The sequence below is a fragment of the Gobio gobio genome (genome assembly GCF_949357685.1).
Source record: "Gobio gobio genome assembly, chromosome: 17".
In the NCBI taxonomy this organism is placed as follows: Eukaryota; Metazoa; Chordata; class Actinopteri; order Cypriniformes; family Gobionidae; genus Gobio; species Gobio gobio.
Genome location: NC_137110.1, coordinates 47,099,624 through 47,120,760, shown reverse-complemented (window position 1 = coordinate 47,120,760; position 21,137 = coordinate 47,099,624). Strand labels below are relative to the sequence as shown.

At 38.3% G+C, this 21,137-nt stretch overlaps 1 protein-coding gene across 1 annotated transcript in view; it reads right to left on the bottom strand.

Annotated features, from left to right (window-relative positions):
* Nucleotides 1-21,137, bottom strand: part of plxna1b (plexin A1b) — a 165,978-nt gene that overhangs the window by 117,959 nt on the left and 26,882 nt on the right. Inside the window, exon 2 of the mRNA XM_079840050.1 lies at nt 6,225-7,582. Within this exon, the coding sequence (XP_079696176.1) occupies nt 6,225-7,400 (1,176 nt within the window). The 5' untranslated portion in view covers nt 7,401-7,582. The remainder of the gene's footprint in view (nt 1-6,224; nt 7,583-21,137) is intronic.

Here is a 21,137-nt window from a genome sequence, read left to right as displayed (position 1 = left end):
TAACGAACTCTAAGTTAAATTATGAATGGGAAGAATATCTCCAGAGTGTCAGAGACACAAAGTAAAGACGGATCCTGACCAAGTACAGGCTCAGTCTGGCCATCGAGACACAGAAAGAGCTGGTTACCCAGAGAGCAAAGGGTGTGTGTTCACTGCAGGACAGGAGAGATCGAGAAAGAGACGCACTTCCTCCTTCACTGTCACAAATACAAGAGACCTCTACTTAAATTCAGAAACTGAAGTAGAACAAATAAAGATAATATTAGGAGAGGGACAGACACACTGGCTGCGAGATACATGTGGATGAGCCACAGCCTGAGAGACAGCAGGGGAATGTGTGTTTAATGTGTGTGTTGTGTCTGATCTCAGTGTGTTTCTCTACTTTCCACCACAGTGACCCTCAGTATGTGTGAGTGCATGTTAAAACACTGTGGTATCAAATGTTCTAATTTGTTACACTATTCATTTAAGTTTAAGTTACGTTGTAATATTTACTTCTATTATTTTAATGTTTATTACTATCATCATTATTGTTCATATATGTATTATTTATGTTCATATATGTATTATTATTTATATTCATATATTCCTAACTTTGGCAATATTGTATTATTTACATTCATGCCAATAAAGCAATTTTGAATTTGAGTTAGAGAAAGGGACTCCACCAAAAAGGTCAATGGCTGGGTAAGACGGTCAGGGTGGGTTTTCCTAAAAACAGTATCAGCGGAAGTCTTCTCACACACACACACACACACACACAGCAGTAAAGTCATTTATTACGTGGATGCCAAAACGGAAAAGCAAGGTCACTGTATTGCAGGAAACCCTGGAAATGTGATGTGAGGACAAGTTAGTGAGTGGGAAAAGGCTAACATATTTACAATACTTATAAAATCAATGTACTGTACTTGTTATTTTCCGTGAGTGAGTGAGTGAGTGAGTGAGTGAGTGAGTGAGTGAGTGAGTGAGTGAGTGAGTGAGTGAGTGAGTGAGTGAGAGAGAGAGAGAGAGAGAGATCACAGTTGAACATTATGCATCCGAGCCCACAGAACTTCAATATTTCCACAGAATGTGAATGCAATCCATTCACAAAATTCCACACATTTCCCACCCCATATTTTGAAATGAGTTTGAATAAAAGGTTACATATATTTGGCTAACTTTCCATACTTTACAGCTGTACCATGTGGGGGAAGAAATAGGCTAAATGTGACACTCCTCCCACTGGTGACCATTTAAAAGGTCAGAACTATTCAACTGAAATGTTTTCTTTTAGGGTTAGACTTTAGGTTAGTCTTTGCTTTATATATAAACAACAGTCTGTGGTATGTGCTCATTCAGAAAGCTAAGTAAACTGTGTGTGTGTGTGTGTGTGTGTGTGTGTGTGTGTGTGTGTGTGTGTGTGTGTGTGTGTGTGTGTGTGTGTGTGTGTGTGTGTGTGTGTGTGTGTGTGTGTGTGTGTGTGTGTGTGTGTGTGTGTGTGTGTGTGTGTGTGTGTGTGTGTGTGTGTGTGTGGTGTGTGTGTGTGTGTGTCCTCTAAAGCCGCCCAGGCACACATCAATAACCTTTCTTTCTCTCTGTCTTTCCTCTCTTCACCTCCCCTTTTCTCTTTGTTTTTCTTTCTGTCTTAATCCATCCAGAAGAGTCTCTACCTCACAGCAGGAAAATAGGAAACAGAAGAAAAGAAAGAGGAAGGAGTCAGACGGGCATCAATTCACTTAGCAAACTCACTTTTTCTCATCTGAGCTAAAAACCTGATGTCAAGCAGTCAGACACTTCAGAGAGACACGCACACACACGCACACAAGCACACACACACAGAAAGCGTGGCTGGAGGATTTATAGCTTTGAAGACTTCAAAAGTAATTAATTCAACATCTTTATGCCATCATGAGCTGAGATTATTTAAATATCAGTCTTGTGTAATCAGACTTTTAACTATTATTAGCATAAAAGGCAAATCCCTGTGAAAATCCCAGAACACAAAAACTAGTTGAAATTGGTAATGGATAGATTTTTTACAAAATATAGAAATATAACTCTCTCTAAAGAGATGCGCTACCATTCCAATGTTCTTCAAAAGTATTTTCTTGCTCACCAAGGCTGCATTTATTTGATCAGAAATACAGTAAAAACAGTAATTAATATTATGAAATATTATTACAATTTCAAATAGCTGTAAAGAGTAATTTATTGCTTAAAACTGAATTTTCAGCATCATTACTCCAGTCTTCAGTCTCACATGATCCTTCAGAAATCATACTAATATGAGGATTTCCTGCTCAAGAAACATTTATGATTATTATCAATGTTCAAAACAGTTGTGCTGCTTCAGATTTTTGTGGAAACTGTGACGCATTTTATTTTGTAGGATACTTTAATAGAAAGTTAAAAAGAACTGCATTTATTTGAAATGGCATTATAAATGCATTTACTGTCAATCATTTAATGAGCGGAATTAATTTGTTAAAAAATGACACCAAACTTTTGAATGAGTGTGTATGTGATGCCTTAAAATGAAATCTGCCCCAAAGCAGGCATCTCAGGTGTTCACGACACAAAGACCTTATGCTGCCTTCTATGACGCCTTTATGCATTTTGGAACAGAGCTCCAGTCCCACTGCTATTTCACACTCGATTGATGGCTGATGTGATGCAGTATTCTCTCAATCCTCAAGGGTCACACGGAGAAGATGAGCATTACACTCCCTCAAAAGTATGTGTGCTAAAGTAATTACATTTCTCTCACACACATTCACACTTTACTAGTGAGGTGAAAACTAATGCAGGACTAAACAGGTTGCAGAAAGACATACCAAAAACACACACACAAACATAACTCCACCACAACAAGGTGTGTGTGTGTGATGTTTTCAGACTGCTGATTATGTTTCTACCCAGGGCAGAGGCGAAACCAAACACAACACAACACACCACATTCCAAAGGGAGAGAGAGAGAGAGAGAGAGAGAGAGAGAGATATGCGACTATATAAACTACGTTCTAAAAATGTCATGCATTAAACAAGTTACACACTGCCCTGATCTGATCAGTGTGAATCATTCAAGCAACACCAGATTTTCAACATTCTGTACTGATGAGATTTAAACGGCTGATTTCTGTGTTTCTGTGAGTAAGAATACTACTTTAAATAGGTTCATTAGCAGTAATTAATCTCTGACGTCAAGCAGAATGCCAAAAACAACAATAAAAAAATTAAACAGTGTCATGACATCTAAATTTTGTGTTGTGGTTTTAAAAACCATAAGCCATTTGAAATATATATATATATAGGCGTCGGAACCATTGTATGTGGGTGGGACAAGACACCCACTTCTTCCGATCAATGATATTGGACCCACTCACTTTTATCGTCTCTAATTCAGCACATGTCCGTTTACCTACCCCTAACCGATAAACACTTCTTATTAGACACTTGTTAGATGCCTTATTTCTACTTTTCTAATATTTTCTTCCTTTTTATTGAAAATAAATGCCTTTCCGATCTGATATGTGATGGGAAAAGGGAGTAGAGTGAGTTTGGCAAAAGGCGGATTCGAACCTCGGGTCGATCTGCATCACAACTTGATGCCATGCGTCTTACCCCTACACTATTGCCACTCTCAATGATACAGTGATCTCCGTAATTTTGTCTTGCCCAACAAGGCGGTATATTTGTGTGTGTGTGTGTATATATATATATATATATATATATATATATATATATATACACACACACACACACACACACACACACACACACACACATACACACACACACATATACATATACCTATACATATACATATACATATACATATACATATACATATATATATAAATATTTAAAAAAAACACTATTTATAAAAAAAAAAAAAATCTCACCATGGACTGCATCAAAGATAAACAGACACTTTGATTTCCATTTAGATGGCATTATTTTTCTTTAGTTGTTCTAAACCAGCATAAACATCTAATTTGAATTTAAAATTGTTAAGAGTCATAAGAAAGGCTCCAAAAAAGCTCAACGACACCCTGTACACGTTTTGGATGCAGGTTGAAATGCTTCAAATGAAACTTTTGGACTCACAGGGCAATACTTATTTGAAGAGATGTATAAAGTACTAGAGACACAGACTTGAGTAAAAGTACAAGTTCCTTATCAAAAAAGTGACTTGAGTTTGAAGTTGAAGTGCTCTTTAAGCACCACACTTAAGTAGAAGTACTAAAGTTTTCAACATTTTTTGTACTTAATTATTGCAAGCAGTTTATTTTAAAATGTACTACTCAAGCATTGTGTTATGTAGTAGTTATTAAAGAAAGTAGTCAAAAGTTTGAACATCATATTTTTATTAACCTAAACCTATTTTTATAACCTAAAGGACAATCACAATGTTGGTAGGTAATTTTTCTACACATTGCCATATAAATAACCTGAAAATACTGTAGTTCATTAAGATTAAATCTTACTAACCACTCTTACTATAAAAAAAATGGGGTAAGCACACTTATATTCTCCTTTCAAGAGGTGTTCTGAGTAAATGATTTGTTTGTAACACTTTACAATATGGTTTGATTTGTTAACATTACATTAGTTAATGTATTAGACTAATAACTAACATGAACTAACCATGATCAATACATTTGTTACTGTATTTATTAATCTTTGTTAATCTTAGTTAATAAAAATACAGCTGTTCATTGTTTGTTACTTCACATGCAGTGCACACTAACTGTAAATTGGAATGGAATGATTCGTAACATTTTTATAATTGTAACGAGTAACGATGCAGCATCAGTAATCGGAGTAAAAGTCGGAGTAGATCGGAGTAAAAGTATTAAACTCATCGAAAATATGTACTGAAGTAAAAGTGGAAGTAGGAGAAAAAAATAATACTCTAGTAAAGTACAGATACTGCCTTTTAGTAAATAAGTACAGTAGTGAAGTAGTTCTACTTTGTTACTATACATCTCTGCTTATTTTTCATACGAGTCTCCATTAAAAGCAGAATTTAACCCCCTAATCTACATCACTAATTGCCTAGTTAGTTGTTGGACGACTAGTGAACCATCTTGAATGTTCCCTAACTGTTTCACAGTTTGCACGTGCAGTGTGAAGAGTCTATTAGAATTTATTTGAACTCTATAAAACCTGAAAGAAAGAATCTAAGATGTCTAGTATTGATGTATTTAGATGTCACTCGTTTAGCTGCTGTTTTGCTTCTCAAAAATGTCTTTCATTCTCTATTAATCCACCCTCTTAGAGCTCTACAGATAGACTTTGAATATAAAGAAAAGGAAAAAGATCAAACCGATTTGGAATGAGTCAGAAAAATAAAAATGGGAATCTTTATCTCTGAGTGCTTGGTTAAATGAAAGCCATTCTTTGCCAATGAAAGCCCCAAGAAAGACAGAGCGAGTGAGATGAACAGAGACGAATGAGGAGAGAGAGATTAAGAGCGAGCGAACGAGAGGACGAAAAGCAAGCCCTGGTCCCAGAGGACCGTGATGGCAGAGAAGATGGGATCAAGCCTCGCTAAACGAATTAGAAAGCATGAGCGAGAGAGCAACTCATGAAATTTACTCAACTCCCCTAATGATGTTCCTGTCTGACTGAATAATGGAAGCACTTGGGAGAAAGACAGCAAGAGAGAACGGACGCAAAAGGAAACAGGAGGTGGGTGACAGGAAGAGTGCTTGTGATATTTATATTCTACAACATTTTAATGAAGTTAGACTATTAGACACAGTTACACACAAGCTCATAGTGTAGGTTCTTGACAATAGTTGTACTGTAGTCTTATCTAGTGTTGTCCTTAAATTTGCATCCCAGCCCTATAAGTAGACTCTACTATAGAGCAGTGTTTCTCGACCCCTGTACGGAATGTTTTATATGCCTCCATATTCAACACACCAAGAAGCTAATGAGCGATATCTAAAACACTCTAGTAGGTGGGTCTCCAGGACTGAAGTTGAGAAACACTGCTATAAAAGGACTTTTACAAGACCACTCCTAAATGTTCCCAGTTGTCCTACCCTGACGACCCTAGTCTGATCTACAATTTCTCCACTTATATCTAATCACAATCACCCTTTGCACCAAGATAATGGATACTGAACTCTAGCAGGGGACATTACTGAAGCACACCCATTCATCCAACCCAACAAATCAATCGTCGCAGCCATGCAGTGTGTCTTAATGGCCTGCCATCAGAGACTTACCGAGTTGATGCATGGTAGCTCCTTGTTGAGTAGCCAGGGCAAAGACAGCCTGCCCTCTCCTCTATAGCACGATTGAATCCTTTCCTTGATCTTCTCCTTGATTCTGGTTAGTGTGAACAGGCAGAGTGCTGTCTCTTTTGGGGGTTTGGCCCGGTTCTTCTGGCCTTGGGAGAAGACCGTAAACAATATGTCTTCTTGCTCAGACACTCCCAAAGAGTTTGCAAGTTGCCTTCCAGGTTTGCTCAAGTAGGCGTCCTGTATCAGCCGATATTCTACCCCATCTTTGGTGCATCCAATTGGGAACTCCACGTAGGAATAGAACCTGGGATCATCGATACAGAGTCGGACGATCTTAGAGGTGAAGAATTGTTCTCCGCTGGCATCAGGAGAAGTTAGTTGGGTATCCAGTTGCAAGGTCAAGTAGTAGACAAACTGTTCACTGCTAAAGCTGTAGATGTAGTAGATGTCAAAGGCCGGGAATTTGGACAGCGTATCCGAAGGGATCTTCAGCTGGGATGAGACAAACTCGTCCTGGTGGACAAAGCTGAACATGTCAGCATCCTCCTCATTGGCCATCAACTTACGGCTGGAAAGTGTTGGGAAGTACTCCGATTTCCCATCAATGGGCGTCCCAATGAAAAGCTTGCTGATATGACCCTCAGAGATGATGACGCCGGACATGGTTCCTGACTCGGTGACGCTGGAGAGGTAGTGTTCCTTACGGTGTTGTGGCTCGCCAAGCTTGAAAAGGTTATCCAGGCGCAGAAACTGACAGATGCCTTGCGAGAGGCTTCCACAGGCAATGAGTCGGTTTTGGGGATAGTCTATTAGCAGCAGTTTGTTCACATTATTATTTGGGGAAAGGTCATGGGGGCATAACTGTACACTCGGAGGTGGATAGCATTTCTCGTTGTCCGGTAAGGGACCCGTCAAATGACCCCTCAACTTGGTCAGGTTGCTAGAGAGCTTGTAGATCCAGTTTACTGCACCAACGTAAACATCTCCTGTCTTGTTATGGATGGCTAAATGCGTCAGACCCCAGTCATGGGGCAAGAAGGACTTAAATGGCTCCGGTGCTCCTTCAGAAAGGTATGGGGAAATGCAGATAGTCAGCAGCCCAAGGAGCATTACAGTCCTTGGGCTAATAATGCATTGCGGCCCCTGCGGAGGCCACATATCTGCGCTGGTCCTCGCAAGTGAAGGATGAGGTGGTCCACGCTATTAGTCCTCAATCTTTTAAACTCTCTCAACAAATAAGAAAGGGAGGCAGCAAAAGCCTTATCGATTGAACACTTCCTTGACTTCTCACACAACAGTCATCCACTCCAACATCCACCTCAATTCCTCGTCCGGGGCTCCTGCAGGGCAAAAAAAACACATTATGAGTACAAATGAAACATATCTGATTTATTATGCATTATTTCTCAAAGTCAAACCGTGGGGAAAGAGAGTCAAGACAATATCTTTCAGTTTGCAACAAATCATTTAGAACCGCATGGTCAAATGAGGCGAACCGTGTCAACTTTTAATTACCAAGACTGATAGCTCTGAGGGTGAAGATGGATTGGAGATGCACTGTAAACAAACTCTTCACTAAACAACACCACAGCTGCAGAGTTGGACCCGCTTCAGTACAGGCATAAGACATCCATCATCACAAAGTCTATGACAGCAGCTTTGTGAAGATCAAGTATGCAAGTACATAACAGTGCATCTTTAGAAGGGCCCTGAAAACAAGTCTAGAGTCTTTGAGATGCTTGAAGTTGTTCTGAACATTACAAGGGCAAGAAAATTACATTGTCCTGTTTCAAGTCAACATTAAATGATTTATTTTTTTCTAATTCACAGCTTTGAGAACATGTATTACAGAAACAACAATTGCTAAAAGAGTTCCACAATGCTTGATGATTCATATATGCATTATAGCGATTATATCTGTGCACCATGATTATATAATCCAAAAATATTTTGGAATGGTGACAGATCAGAGTAAACTGCACTATTAAACATGCTATACAACAATTATTTGTAGTAACTGGGCCCTAAGTTTAGATCAGGGTTCCTCAAATCCAGCTCTGGTTCAGCTCACCCCAATCAAAGACACCTGAACAAGCTAATTCAAGTCTTGAGAGTTACTAGAAAATTGCAGGAAGGTGTGTTTGATTAGAGTTTGAGCTGAACTCTGCAGGGCAGGATCTTCAAATCCACTCTAAAGTATTGCCATTTAAGTCAATGGATCAACAAACCCAAGACTAATTTTACAGTGAACAAAGATCTGGACTGGTAACTCAAAAGGACGACAATGAAACCACACAGTTACACAACTACACCTGTAGTTATTTTGGATAAAAGCACTCAATGAAAATTACTACCCAACTAATTGTTAGGAAAACAAATTGAAGTTGAGCTGATGACAGAAAATAAATCCGAATCAGAGTTCACCATTTCCACTGGAAAAACTAGGAGACAGAATGACAAAAACAGGAAAATCTCAGCAACAGGAGAAAGCCGGAGGCAAGCGAAAACTGTGAAAGATAAAGGAAATAAAAAGAGGAGATAGGGCAGAGGAAAAATAGGAGGAATGCTTTCCTTTCTCTATCCTTTTCTTTGCCCATTTCTTATCTCCATTGCTTTTTTCCTGTTCTGGTGACTGTGGGCCTTGTTATCTGTCCATCATTCCCCAAGGACGAGATGATGGGAAGTGGCGTCATTCCGCAGATCTCCAGAAACGTGAGCAAAAATGGACCAGGGAAGGGAAATTGTTCCTCTGTCTGTCTGCAGAGGACCAACCAACTGAACCTCAAGCTCAAATTCACTTTTAAGAGATGAGCTACAGTCATATTTTTACAGGAAATATGAGTTACTTTGTTATTGTTCCATACAATTAGGAACCATAGCATTACCAGTGTAACCCAAAATGTTCATTGTTCATTGTACTGCAAAACCATAGTAAAGTAATCTAGCTCTCCTTCAAACAGCATAAAGAAGCTTTCAGAATCTGTTATGATAGTAGTGGCTAATAGCTAGTGGTTATTTTATTACTGTATTCATACATTTTATAGGAAGCCATAAAGCGTAGAGCCAGTTGGCTCTTTAACACTAACAAAATCTACCATAGTATATCCTATTACCATGTTTTTGGACATGTGCCATTGTTGCATTGTATATTCTTTTAAGTACCACAATATATATGGTAACCATTCAGTAATATGCCATTACCATCATTTTACTATGGTACCACCACTGTACTGTAAGGGAAGTCATAAGATGTCTCTGTTGAGTTACTATGTGTGCATGTGCATGCAAAACAGAGTAAAAGAAAAAATAGAAAGAGGCAGAAACCTGCACTAGATTCCTCAACCTCATTTCTCTTCATTTGAGCGGATCGGTCGTGACAGAGTCGACCGTAAATATCAAACCAAATTGCATCTGTGTGTCCTCATACTGTTATCTGGCAATGGAATGGTTAAAACTGTCGACACAGAAGTATTTGTAGTGAGTTCAGAGAGAAAGTACAAGAATGAATTAAAATGAAAATATAAAATGAAAAAAAAAGAAATTATACCAGAATGCCTCAAAGGAATGACAATTTAAGGGAATTATCAATCTCATCAAGAGATAAAATAAATTCTTGCCCAACATCCCTGAATGCTTTCTTTCATCTTATGTTCTCCTCTTCCACTTTTAGATTCGCCAATTTCCCATGAGTACCTGCACTTCAGACGATCAGTAAGCGTATAAATGACACCAATCAATGAATCTGCAAGTGCCTGAATCAGCCGCCGAATAATTATCTGTCTAGTGCATGCTGCTGTTATCATAGATGCTCTTGTTTATAGATCTCGCATATCTCTCAGCTAGCTCAATATTATCAGTGGCATCAGTTTCTACTCGTGTCAGTCAAATGAGCCGCTCGCACACATCTTACATGAAAACCGCAGACTATTGTGCAAACACATAATCCTAGACCTGTATGTACTGGCGCATCTACCAAAAGCTTTATTTATGTACAAGGGCTGCTCGATATTGAAGAAAAGAGTGATGTGATTACTTGTTCAATCAAATGTAATAATAAAACTGCTTAGTCTTCAATGTATGAATTAAATAAACACTGATTCTTATTAAAGCTATAAAAAGTTATTCAGTCAAGAGGAGTGAGTGATTTTCTCTTTGTCTTTTGTCGTTTGATTAACAATAATTAATTAACAACATGTATTCTTATTTCTGTGCCATAGTTATTATATTGATTAATAATAGATAGTTAGCTAATCTGTGTGCTTTGTATATGTGCATTTCTGAAATGTACAAATCAATTTAAATTGTGATGTAGATGCATTTTCTGTGAAGCTGCTTTGAAACGTTATGTATCGTGAAAAGCGCTATACAAATAAATTTGAATTGAATTGAAAATTTGAATAATGACAGACAGCAGCAGGTTAATTAGGCTGCTGTCACTTTAAGAGCTAAAGCGTGGATCCAATATACTGTTACACATGTTTTCTTTCTCAACTGTTTATGTTCACTTAAAGGGATGGTTCACCCAAAAATGAAAATTATCCCATAATTTACTCACCCACAAGCCATCTTAGGTGTATATGACATTCTTTTCAGACAAATACAATCGGAGTTATATTACATTTTACATTTTATGCATTTGGCAGACGCTTTTATCCAAAGCGACTTACATTGCATTCAAGGTACACATTTTACATTTTGTCAGTTCTTGCTTTCCCTGGGAATCGAACCCATGACCTTGGCATTGCTTGCGCCATGGTCTACTGTTTGAGCTACAGGAAGGCTAAAATATTAAAAATGTCATGGCTAATCCAAGCGTTATAATAGCAGTGAATGGCAGCCTAAAATTTGAAGCCCCCAAAAATGCATCCATCTATTTTAAAAGTGCACCACGCGGCTCCGGGAAGTTAATAAAGGCCTTCTGAAGTGAATCAATGGGTTTGTGTAAGAAAAATATCCATATTTAAAATATTATAAAGTAAAATATCTAGCCTCCGCCGGACTGCCTTCCGTATTCAATTTACGAAGAAAGTGTAACGCCTCACAGTTCAAAACGCTTACGCTACGTCCAACGTCATCGTCATACCAGTTGAATACATAAGACAGTCCGGTGGAAGTTAGATATTTTACTTTATAACGTGCTAATTATGGTTATTTTTCTTAAACAAACTCATAAATTTGATTCAGAAGGCCGGAGGAGCCGTGTGGAATACTTTTATAATGGATGGGTCGACGTTATTAGGGCTTCAAATTTTGGGCTGCCATTATAAAGCTTGAAAGAGCCAGGAAGAGGTTTTTTTTTATATATATAACTTGAATTTGTCTGAAACAAGAATGTCATATACACCTAGGATAGCTTGAGGGTGAGTAAATCATGGGCTAATCTTCATTTTTGGGTGAACTCTTTGATCCCTTTAAGACTATTCACGTGAACACACACAAATTGAGGTCAAAATGCCCGTCTTGGTGAATTTGGCCATATAAGCTGTGGGATACAACTGAATTCGGGATTGTACGCTGTCTGAGAGGTGTGTGCAAGTACCACATTGCATTCTTTTCTGCAGCTCATTGCACTTTACTCTATTTAACATTATGCATATCACACGTATGTAACAGTCATATGTCCAGTCTATTCTCTGCTATCTGCATCAACCTAAAATTGACATTGCGTAACTTTTTGAAATATTAAAATCATTCAGTTCAATCACAAGCCATTGCGATATGTATATCGCGATATTTCAATGATTTCGATATATTGTGCAGCTCTATGTACAAGCATCCAGTAACAATATGCAGATTTTTTAAAATGTTTTATTAAATGAACATAAAAATTAAAAGGTGAACAACACCATGAAAATGCAATGCAATGCAATAACGTCTTTGTTGTGCAATGCAAAAAATGGTTCATTCTTAATTTTCTCCGGGCAAAATATAAAATGCAAAAACCGTTCACTCTTAGAAACCGCCACACGCAGACGAAACAAGCTCTGGAGCACATTCAGCATGAACATGAGACAGAGTTAATATGGAAGTCAATTCATTGCCCATTTTTCCCACAGCTGCCCGAGGACACGTTATTCTGCGAGCCGTCTCACAACCCTTCTGCTTTAGAAAACAGAGCATAAATCCACATACACACACTGCGGACAGACCTCTAAACCCGTCTCCTCAGATAATGGCGAGTGGTGGCAGGCGGCCGGCTGATTTATTACTTGTGGCATATCAATTACAGAACTCGCCTCTCAGATGGAGCGAGAATACACACCGAATACACTCAGAAAGAGAGATGCTGCTCACGTTTATAAAACACGCAAAAGCAATATACTCATATAAGCAAGTAGTCTCAGGTGGAAAAAAAAAACAGGCACAAACTATATAGCATACTTTTTTGAAAAAGACTACTATACAATAAGCATTCTGCGCATAATATGCATACCCCAAATATGTTCCATATTTGCACAGAATCCCACAATGCTATGTGCTAGACATTACTTTCAATTTGCAGTGTGACGAACTAACTGGGCGGCACTTTCTGTTTTAAAGTTAAAAAACTATAGTACAGTTAAAAAAAGGTTTATTGCTGTATACAATAAACTATTTAGGATTAAATGGGTTCAGTATATAATATTTCGGTGATTCTACACTTTCAACTGATATTTTAAACTCTGAACGATGGAGGATGGGAAGGCAAACACGAGTTCACAGGAAGTGGCCAGTCAGCAATGACACGGTCATTTCACATCTCATTATCCCACTAATTAAACACAGTAAGCCTCAGACAAACGACCTGCATGCAAAACTCAACATGTGTGCTTATCCAGCAGTACACAGATGATACAGCGCTGGCCGGTGCATGGAGAGGTGAGAATATATTAACGCACATGATAATCCAACACTGTATACATATTTACCCATAGTCTCCCCCAAATACCACAGTTACTACAGTAAAATCATAATAAATGAAAATTATTTTCTTCAAACATCGGAAGTCTGCAAGCACTGTTTTACTGTAGTAATACCTGAAGTTAGCGGGGGAATAAACAGATGTTGTTTACATTTGTCCCCTTAATGCCCGACCCAGTCCAGCCCTCTTACCCCCCATGGAGGAGTAAAATCCCCCTCCAGCCCTGCCCCCGTATACCGTTCTAAAGCTTTCAGAAATGGCAAAGCAAACAGACATGTAGAGAGATATCTCCCACAACCCAATCTATACCTAAAAAAAAATGATTATATGATCCCATTATCTGATCTAAACCACCCAGCAACCACTCAGAACACCCTAGCAACCAAACAAAACACTGCAGCAACAAAATAGCAACCTCCTGTACTAAAATGAAAATAAAAGTTGAAAAAAAAGTTTGGCACAGAGGTCATATATTCTGTCATCTGAAGTCTCATTTTATCAGATCATCTTACCACTGATTTTAGTCATGAAAGCATTCTGGAAGCATTTTTCCACATTTAAAAAAAGTCTTTGTTTAAAAGTTATAAGCCATGAAGCCAAGCCAAAAAGCTATGAGGCAAATCTAAACATTGCATACTTTGGTTTGAAGCAAGCAAAAAAAAAAAAAAAAAAAATATTCGACAATAGGTACAAGACAGTGAACTTAAAGGCTTTAGTGATGGAAAGAACTACAATACCATGAAACATTGTGAATGAAAAAAAGGATGGAAAAATACACTATATTTTTTAGTAGTTAGTGTAGGAAACATTGACTCCAGGGTTGCCAGGATTGCGATACAAAAACTGCCGAATCACGGCCGAAACTAATCGTGTTGGCCATTGACTCCACATCATTTGCAGTGCTTCATGGGAGTGGAATGGGTTAAATTGTTCTTTTGGTGCAAATTGCTTGTCTCAGTTCTGATTGGTGGAGATTTCTTTTCAGAATCATTCCGCATAAACAATTATATGTACATACACTGGCTGATGGCTCAACAAAAGAAAATATGATTGATTAACAACCTCGTAGCTCACAGTGGGTCTGTCTTAAAAGGTTTATAAGTTATTAAAAATCAATTCCCCTTTGGAGAAAAAGAATGGCATTTTGGCTTCCAGAACCCGACTGTTGCGCTCTATAGCCATGTTTCCACTTTCGGGCCAAAAGCGAGCGTGCTAATGCGTGCCAGTTGCATTTCCACTGTCACTTGATCATGGCTTAATCAGGCCTCAGGTCTTTGGCCCGTCGCATAACTTGGTCCAAAGCGGGGCAAGTGAGGCTTGAGGAACAACAAAGGCGGCTATTACCTGCGTCAGAAGGCAGTCAATTCATTTTATGTTGTCATATCAGACTACCAACTTCACCATTTAAAACTTTTTTCAGCTCAACTCACTTTCACACACCAGCAAGTGCTTGAAATAATTTTGGATTGCAATCTGATGGGGATTATTTATATCAATATTTAAAAAAAAAATAGAAATTCTCATTCTTTCTAAAGAAATGTGACACACATTTAGAAAAGTATTGATCAAATATCCTGTGTAAGTCTTTGGACTTAAAAAGCCTTAATGGTTTTTTGTGCATTTCTGTGATTAGGGGTGGGTGATATACTGGTAGATAGAGTTTAGATTCTCTGCCCGAGCCCGAGCCCGAGCCCGAGCCCGAGCTTGACCCGACCCGGCCCAATATTTCAATGCCCTTGATCAAGCATTTGTGTTTTTTAAATCATTACTTTATTAGCCTAATTGGGCAGGGAGAAAGCTATGCCATAATGCCTAAATATGACATTTTTAGATTTAGAAAAGTGGGCCTAAGTAGTAACAAATGTGTACAGTTACGTTTCTTAATTCGGAATCGGATCCATTTTGTGATCCATTCCATTCTTAATAAACAAACAATGCAGTTTAGATGCTTCGTCCTTGCTGCATTATTCATTAAAGGGATAGTTCACCCTGAAATGAAAGTAAAGTAGGGCTGTCAATAGATACAAAATTTTAATCGCGATTAATTGCACACTTATCGTGAAATTAAGCATTAGCCATTTATCTCATTAAACACATTCATTTTGTCCTAATTTGCTATATCCAAAGTAAATAATCAGGTGATTATTGAAGAGTGATTTTCACAAAACTGTATTTTCTGCAAGCTTCAAGGATCATTGGAGACACCAAATAACCAAATATAAGGAGTACATATAATTCTATTAAATAATATTTTAAACACATCTAAGAACCCATGGAAAAAAAAACATTACAGAATTCAGTGTATAGTATGTGTACAGAGCAGTTTTCATTTTAGACATCAAGCTGCGATACCGAATAGGACCACACGGAGACGCCAAAAAAACTCCTAAATAAATCGCTTTGACTGCCTAAACCAACGATTACTAATCACAATGACATACATATGAAAAATCAAACATTATCCTTCTTGAGTGTGTGTGGAAACCACGCGAATGTACTGTGTGTCTGTACATGAATGCAGCGTGCGATCACTGATCTAGAGCATGCGCATAAATGGTTTGTTCTTTGTGCATACAATACTGTATGACTTCGGTACGTCACCAAAATTGTGCTCTTCAGAAACAAATCGCAGAATACAACAGAGCTTGTGTTTTAAAGCAAAACACACTGGAATAATAACTCATCACTATATTTTAACGCGTTAAGGACTTTAAATTAATCGCATGCGTTAACGTGTTAACGTTGACAGCACTAAAATAAAGCCATCTTTTACCAACCCTGCTCTTGTTCCAATGTCCCATCTTTTTCAGACCTCAAAAGGAGGTCTAAAACTTTACAAAAAGGATACTAAAGTATCACGCAATGATACAGTGAGGGCATTCAAAAGGGCATTGCAGAGCAACTGTACATTATTTAGTTATGCTCATTCAAGCCACACTTTCAGATACACTTAAGTTATCCTATATATATATATATATATAAAGAACAGTTTGATTTTTCCACCATATATGGAAAGTGTTCAGGAAGCATACTATAAGGTTTTGCGAGAAAGAAACCTTATTATTCAGTCAAAATACTGAGCTTGGCCGTTACTCTGTGCACAATCCTGCGAGTGCGTGCAAGCGTTTTTTAAGTATTGCAGTTTAAAAACATGTGATTTTAAACCGCTGAAGCACAGAAAGCAGCGAAAGAGAACTAATTTCAGTACATGCGGGCGCTGTCTGAACTGATTCTCAGCGCTGTCAGAGAGACACGCAACATGAAGCCGCTGCTCAGAACGCGTGAGAACTGAACGGAGTGCTTTTGCCATCTAATTGACCTATCGGTAAGCCCCTCCCCTCGAACGCAGATGAGCCAATGGCAGCTGAGTATCAGTTGCGCTGGAACCGGAACTCGGACATCTTTAGGTGTCAGCGCCATAGAGAAACAATGGAAAATCCGAAGCTCTCATCGGTTTGATGGTGTTTATGCTACAAAAATGCTAAAATGTAGTGCTAGAGGTACTGTAACACTGATTCCAGGTATCCTGAGAGGATTTTCTGTTTGTCATACTCTCGTCAAGTTACGATTAAAGTCCCTGCTTACATACAAACCGAAATAACTAACGTTAACTGTTCTCACGTCAGGTAACGTAACTTAACACTGTAACTGTTAGGTCAAAAACACGAAGGTCTACATTTCAGTGCCTCTCCATATTAAACTGGTTATATGTAAATTAATTTCCTTTTAGATATGTTTAAGGTCTACATTATCTGTCCTACTAAGGAGGACTCATATTTTGATGGGTATTATAGTCTCCGGGTAGTGAAAGGGAGAGCTCGCACGCAGTTTATCGGAGTTGTTTTGCAGATACAAAGTTCACCAGTTATTAACTGCACCCCCGAAAAGGCATAAGGTCTGTGTATATGTTTGTTTACTGTTAGTTGTTTGAGTGCTTTTGTGTAATTTGCTGTGTATGTTAATGGTAATGCAGCGGAGAGAGATAGTTTGTGAATGAGACGTTAATGTGCACTTCTTATGCTTTGTTTGTTCAGCTCTTACGATGATTTTTTTGAGTGAATAACGATGCAATAAACTTGATAAACCATCAGTTAAGTTTGGCCATCATTCAGACGGGATATACGCTACAATCTGTGACCAAAAACATCTTGGGATAAGGTTTTCACACTGACAGCTTTACATTGTAAGATATAGCAACTCTGTTTGTTTGTCCGAGTTAGCAACAGTAACTAAGGGGGCTAAATATCATCACATAAAAATATACAGATGGTTTTGGAAGCTCACCTTAAATAACACAAATACATAAAGTACATTTCCTGTGACCGCTATCATTTATTGCACAAATAAATGCACAGCCAGTCGCATGTTCTCTGCATAGAAAATATACCGTATATACGAACACAGTCGCATCATTGATGACTTATTCTGCAGCGTTTTATGAGCCGTTTGATCGGTTAATGGGCCGTAAGGTAAAAATAATCACTTGTTTTTGATCTATTAATGCATCTCTCACTTACTGAATGCGATCTCACTCTTTGAAGAGCCTGTCAATCAACGCGTGCTGCTGTGTTAAGCGAGGAATCTACCTAGGATAAGGACACGCAGTCTCATGAATAATTAAGCGAGGCCTCCCTCTTCTCATAGGGTAAGGACACGCAGACTCATGAATAATTATGAGACACCGATGAGTCATCGCCGTACTATAGTAAGAGAAAACGTTACATTTTGTGACGTTGATACAAAGATGAATTCAAACCCGGAAGATGAATATAGCGCAAAAAGGTTTAAAATTACCTAGTTTTCTCCTACAGTCAAAATGAATGGATGGTAACATTGAGTTTTATGATGCTCAACACTCTCAACACTCATAATTTGGTTTAGGGTTTCATGACCCTTTAATGCTAATCAAACAACAAAAGAGAAAATCTCTCACTGCTCTTGACTGAATCACTTTTGCAGCTTTAATAATAAATGTATATCTAATTTGTTTTTTTACACATTTGATTATAAATTTTATGTAGTATTTCTAGTGCTTGAAGTTTATCAGGTCTATTTAATTTGTATCTTTGTTCTGTTGTGCTTTCTTTGCTCTTTCTTTATCAGTTTACTTGTCTTCAGCAAGCTTGAGAGTTTTTTAGGCCAGTATTAGCTTTTTAGAAAAGCATCATACCTGAAAATGGTGATAAGAAATTGATATCATAAAAACCTTATTTAAAGCAAAAATAACTATATTGTGATGTAAATCGTGAAATAAAACGTCTCATATCGTGAAACAAGATTTTGGCCCACCAGCCTTTCTGTGATCATAAATAAATGGAAGCAGCTGCAACTGAATAAGTGTGTGACCTTCAAACTTAGACTGTTTTGGTAAACAGACATGGCACTATGAAAGTGTGTGTGTTTGCTGAACATCCCACAGCCTCTATTTAATATTGGACCTCATGCAAGTCGGTCACAGCAGAGTGACTCGTCTAGGACTGTGAAGCGACAGCGTTTATGGACATTCTCTGATTAAAATCATCAAACTACAGACCGTGAAAGAGAAAACCAGTTTCATCTCAAAGTACTTCAAAACAAGCCAAGATGACCAAAAAACCTCTCATTACATCACCTAGCTATTGGGATTACGAGAGTGTTACCCAGAATCCCCTGTGCTGATGACTTGTGCTGCTGTTTGCTGTGAAGGTTCAGTCCATTAACACTCCAAAGGAAAAGAGAAGAACCGGAGAACACGAGTGAAGCTGCAGCATGTGAACCCTGTCTGTCCTTCTCTCTTTCCTGCCGTCTTTCCCGTTTCCTGCTTTTCACATGGTCAGTGAAGCATAAGATACAGTATGGCATGTACAGCTGTGTGTGTGTGTGTGTGTGTTTGAGAGATAAAACACAAGATAGCTCACAGAAAAATTGCGCAAGTTCTTTAAAATCAAGCAGGTTCGTCACCTTCCACAACGGCGGAGAGGAATGAGAGAGGCATGCGACCTGAGAGGAGACAGGAATGAAAACACATCTGAGCAGCCAAACTCAGAATAGCATGATGATGTGCATATACACGCGTGCATATTTGCATACATGCATATGCATGCCACTCAGAGAGAATGACTGATAAACTAGTAAAACAGGCGAAACGTTCTCTCTCGGAGCTGCACAGACCCGTTGCGATTATTACATCATATCCATTGCGCTTTTTGGCAATGACTGATTATGGTGCACTTTAAATTCCAGTCACATGCTGTTATGCAAATAAGGAAATTAAGTGAATTTAGAAACGCATACATTGTTTTCAGGGCAGCAGTGCATTGTGGGAGTGCTTCAAATGAACTCGGATGCATGAAGAGCAGGTGAACACCTCCTGCACAACTATCAAACAAGCTCTAACTGACTGTACTATAAAAACCACATCGAAACTACACAGTGCTCCAGTTAACGCATAGAAAACAAACGAGTTATTGGTTTCCTGTCTCTATTTCTCGGTTGTTCTCTCAGCAGTAGAGAACAGTTTCAGGACAGTGACATTTTCCTTTCGATTTGTTTTCTTGCCGTCTCAACTCTTATTTTGTGACCTTTACAGACAGATAATTCTATTCTATATTGCGTCTCATTTGCTGTGGATTCGTGTGTGTGTGTGTGTGTGTGTGTGTGTGTTGACACGATTACTGTGAGCTAATGAATGAGTGTGTGAGCGCTGTGGACTCCCTCCTCTCTGTTTAGCATTCTCATTATCAGAAAGGCTACATTTGCATCTTAAACACAAATTAAACTGTTGCAAATTGAATTGCAGATTTGTGCCACTGCACACACACACACACACACACACACACACACACACACACACACAGAGACAGAGAGACAGAGAGAGAGAGAGAGAGAGAGAGAGGCTGATTGCGACGTCAGGGAGAGGTGATGTCACACAATTAGATGCTTACAAACTTTAATAGTAGAAAATTAAGATTAAGAAGTCTAAAAGGACATTCAATTGGTGTAATTATGAACACACCTGAATTCACAGTCTATGAAACAGTCTATGAAAATGTACATTCTTAAAAATAAATGTTCCAAAAGGAGGGTTTTGCAGTGATGCCATTTAGTAGAACCATTTCCACAAAGAACTCTTTTGAGTGAACAGTGAACCATTTTCTTTTAGTATGAAGAACATTTGTGACCCTGGAGCACAAAACCAGTCATAAGTCGCACGGGTATATTTCTGGCAATACCCAACAATGCATTGTATGGATCAAAATTATGGATTTTTATTTTATGCCAAACATCATGAGGATATATAATGAGAATAAATTATCATTAGATTAAATTCCCTACCGTAAATATATTTAAAAATAAATGTATTAGTAGTGCTTGGCAAATTAACGCGTTAACGCGGGCGATTAATTTTTTTTAGTTTAACTCAATTAACGCAGCGTCCGTTTTTATATCCATTTTTGCCCAGCGTTAAATTCTATGACCACGCTCTTATTCATGTAAATGCTTTTAAACAATCTAAGCGTGACAAGACGAGAACGCGCTGTATGTCAATGTCTGGTCTGTGTGGGTGCGTCTCAATCCGCTCCCTAGTTCAGTAGTCAGGACACTGATCAGGGAGTCAGCCACATTCATGTACACGATATACTGATTCACCACCTAGGAAGCTAATCGAGGGACACCCTGACACACAAACACAAAGAGTTCTTTTCCGCTCTTCAACAAAAAATAACAACACAGAGAATTTTGCCAAAATGCCAGTTTTGGCGAGTATTCTCATATTAGGAGTCTTAAATGAGTTTAATAACGTCTTTAATGAACTTGTGAGGAAATGAGATGCGCGCGGGACAGCGAGTCAGATCCACGTCATGTTCGTCAGTGGCTGTTCTTAAAGTGACAGGAGCACTGATGATGCCTGTCATTAATGTTCATCAAAGAACAACGGGAACAGAGAAAAGTGTAGCTTTAATGATGATTAATCTACATTTCAGTTATTATTTATGCAGTTAAGAAAGGTGTTG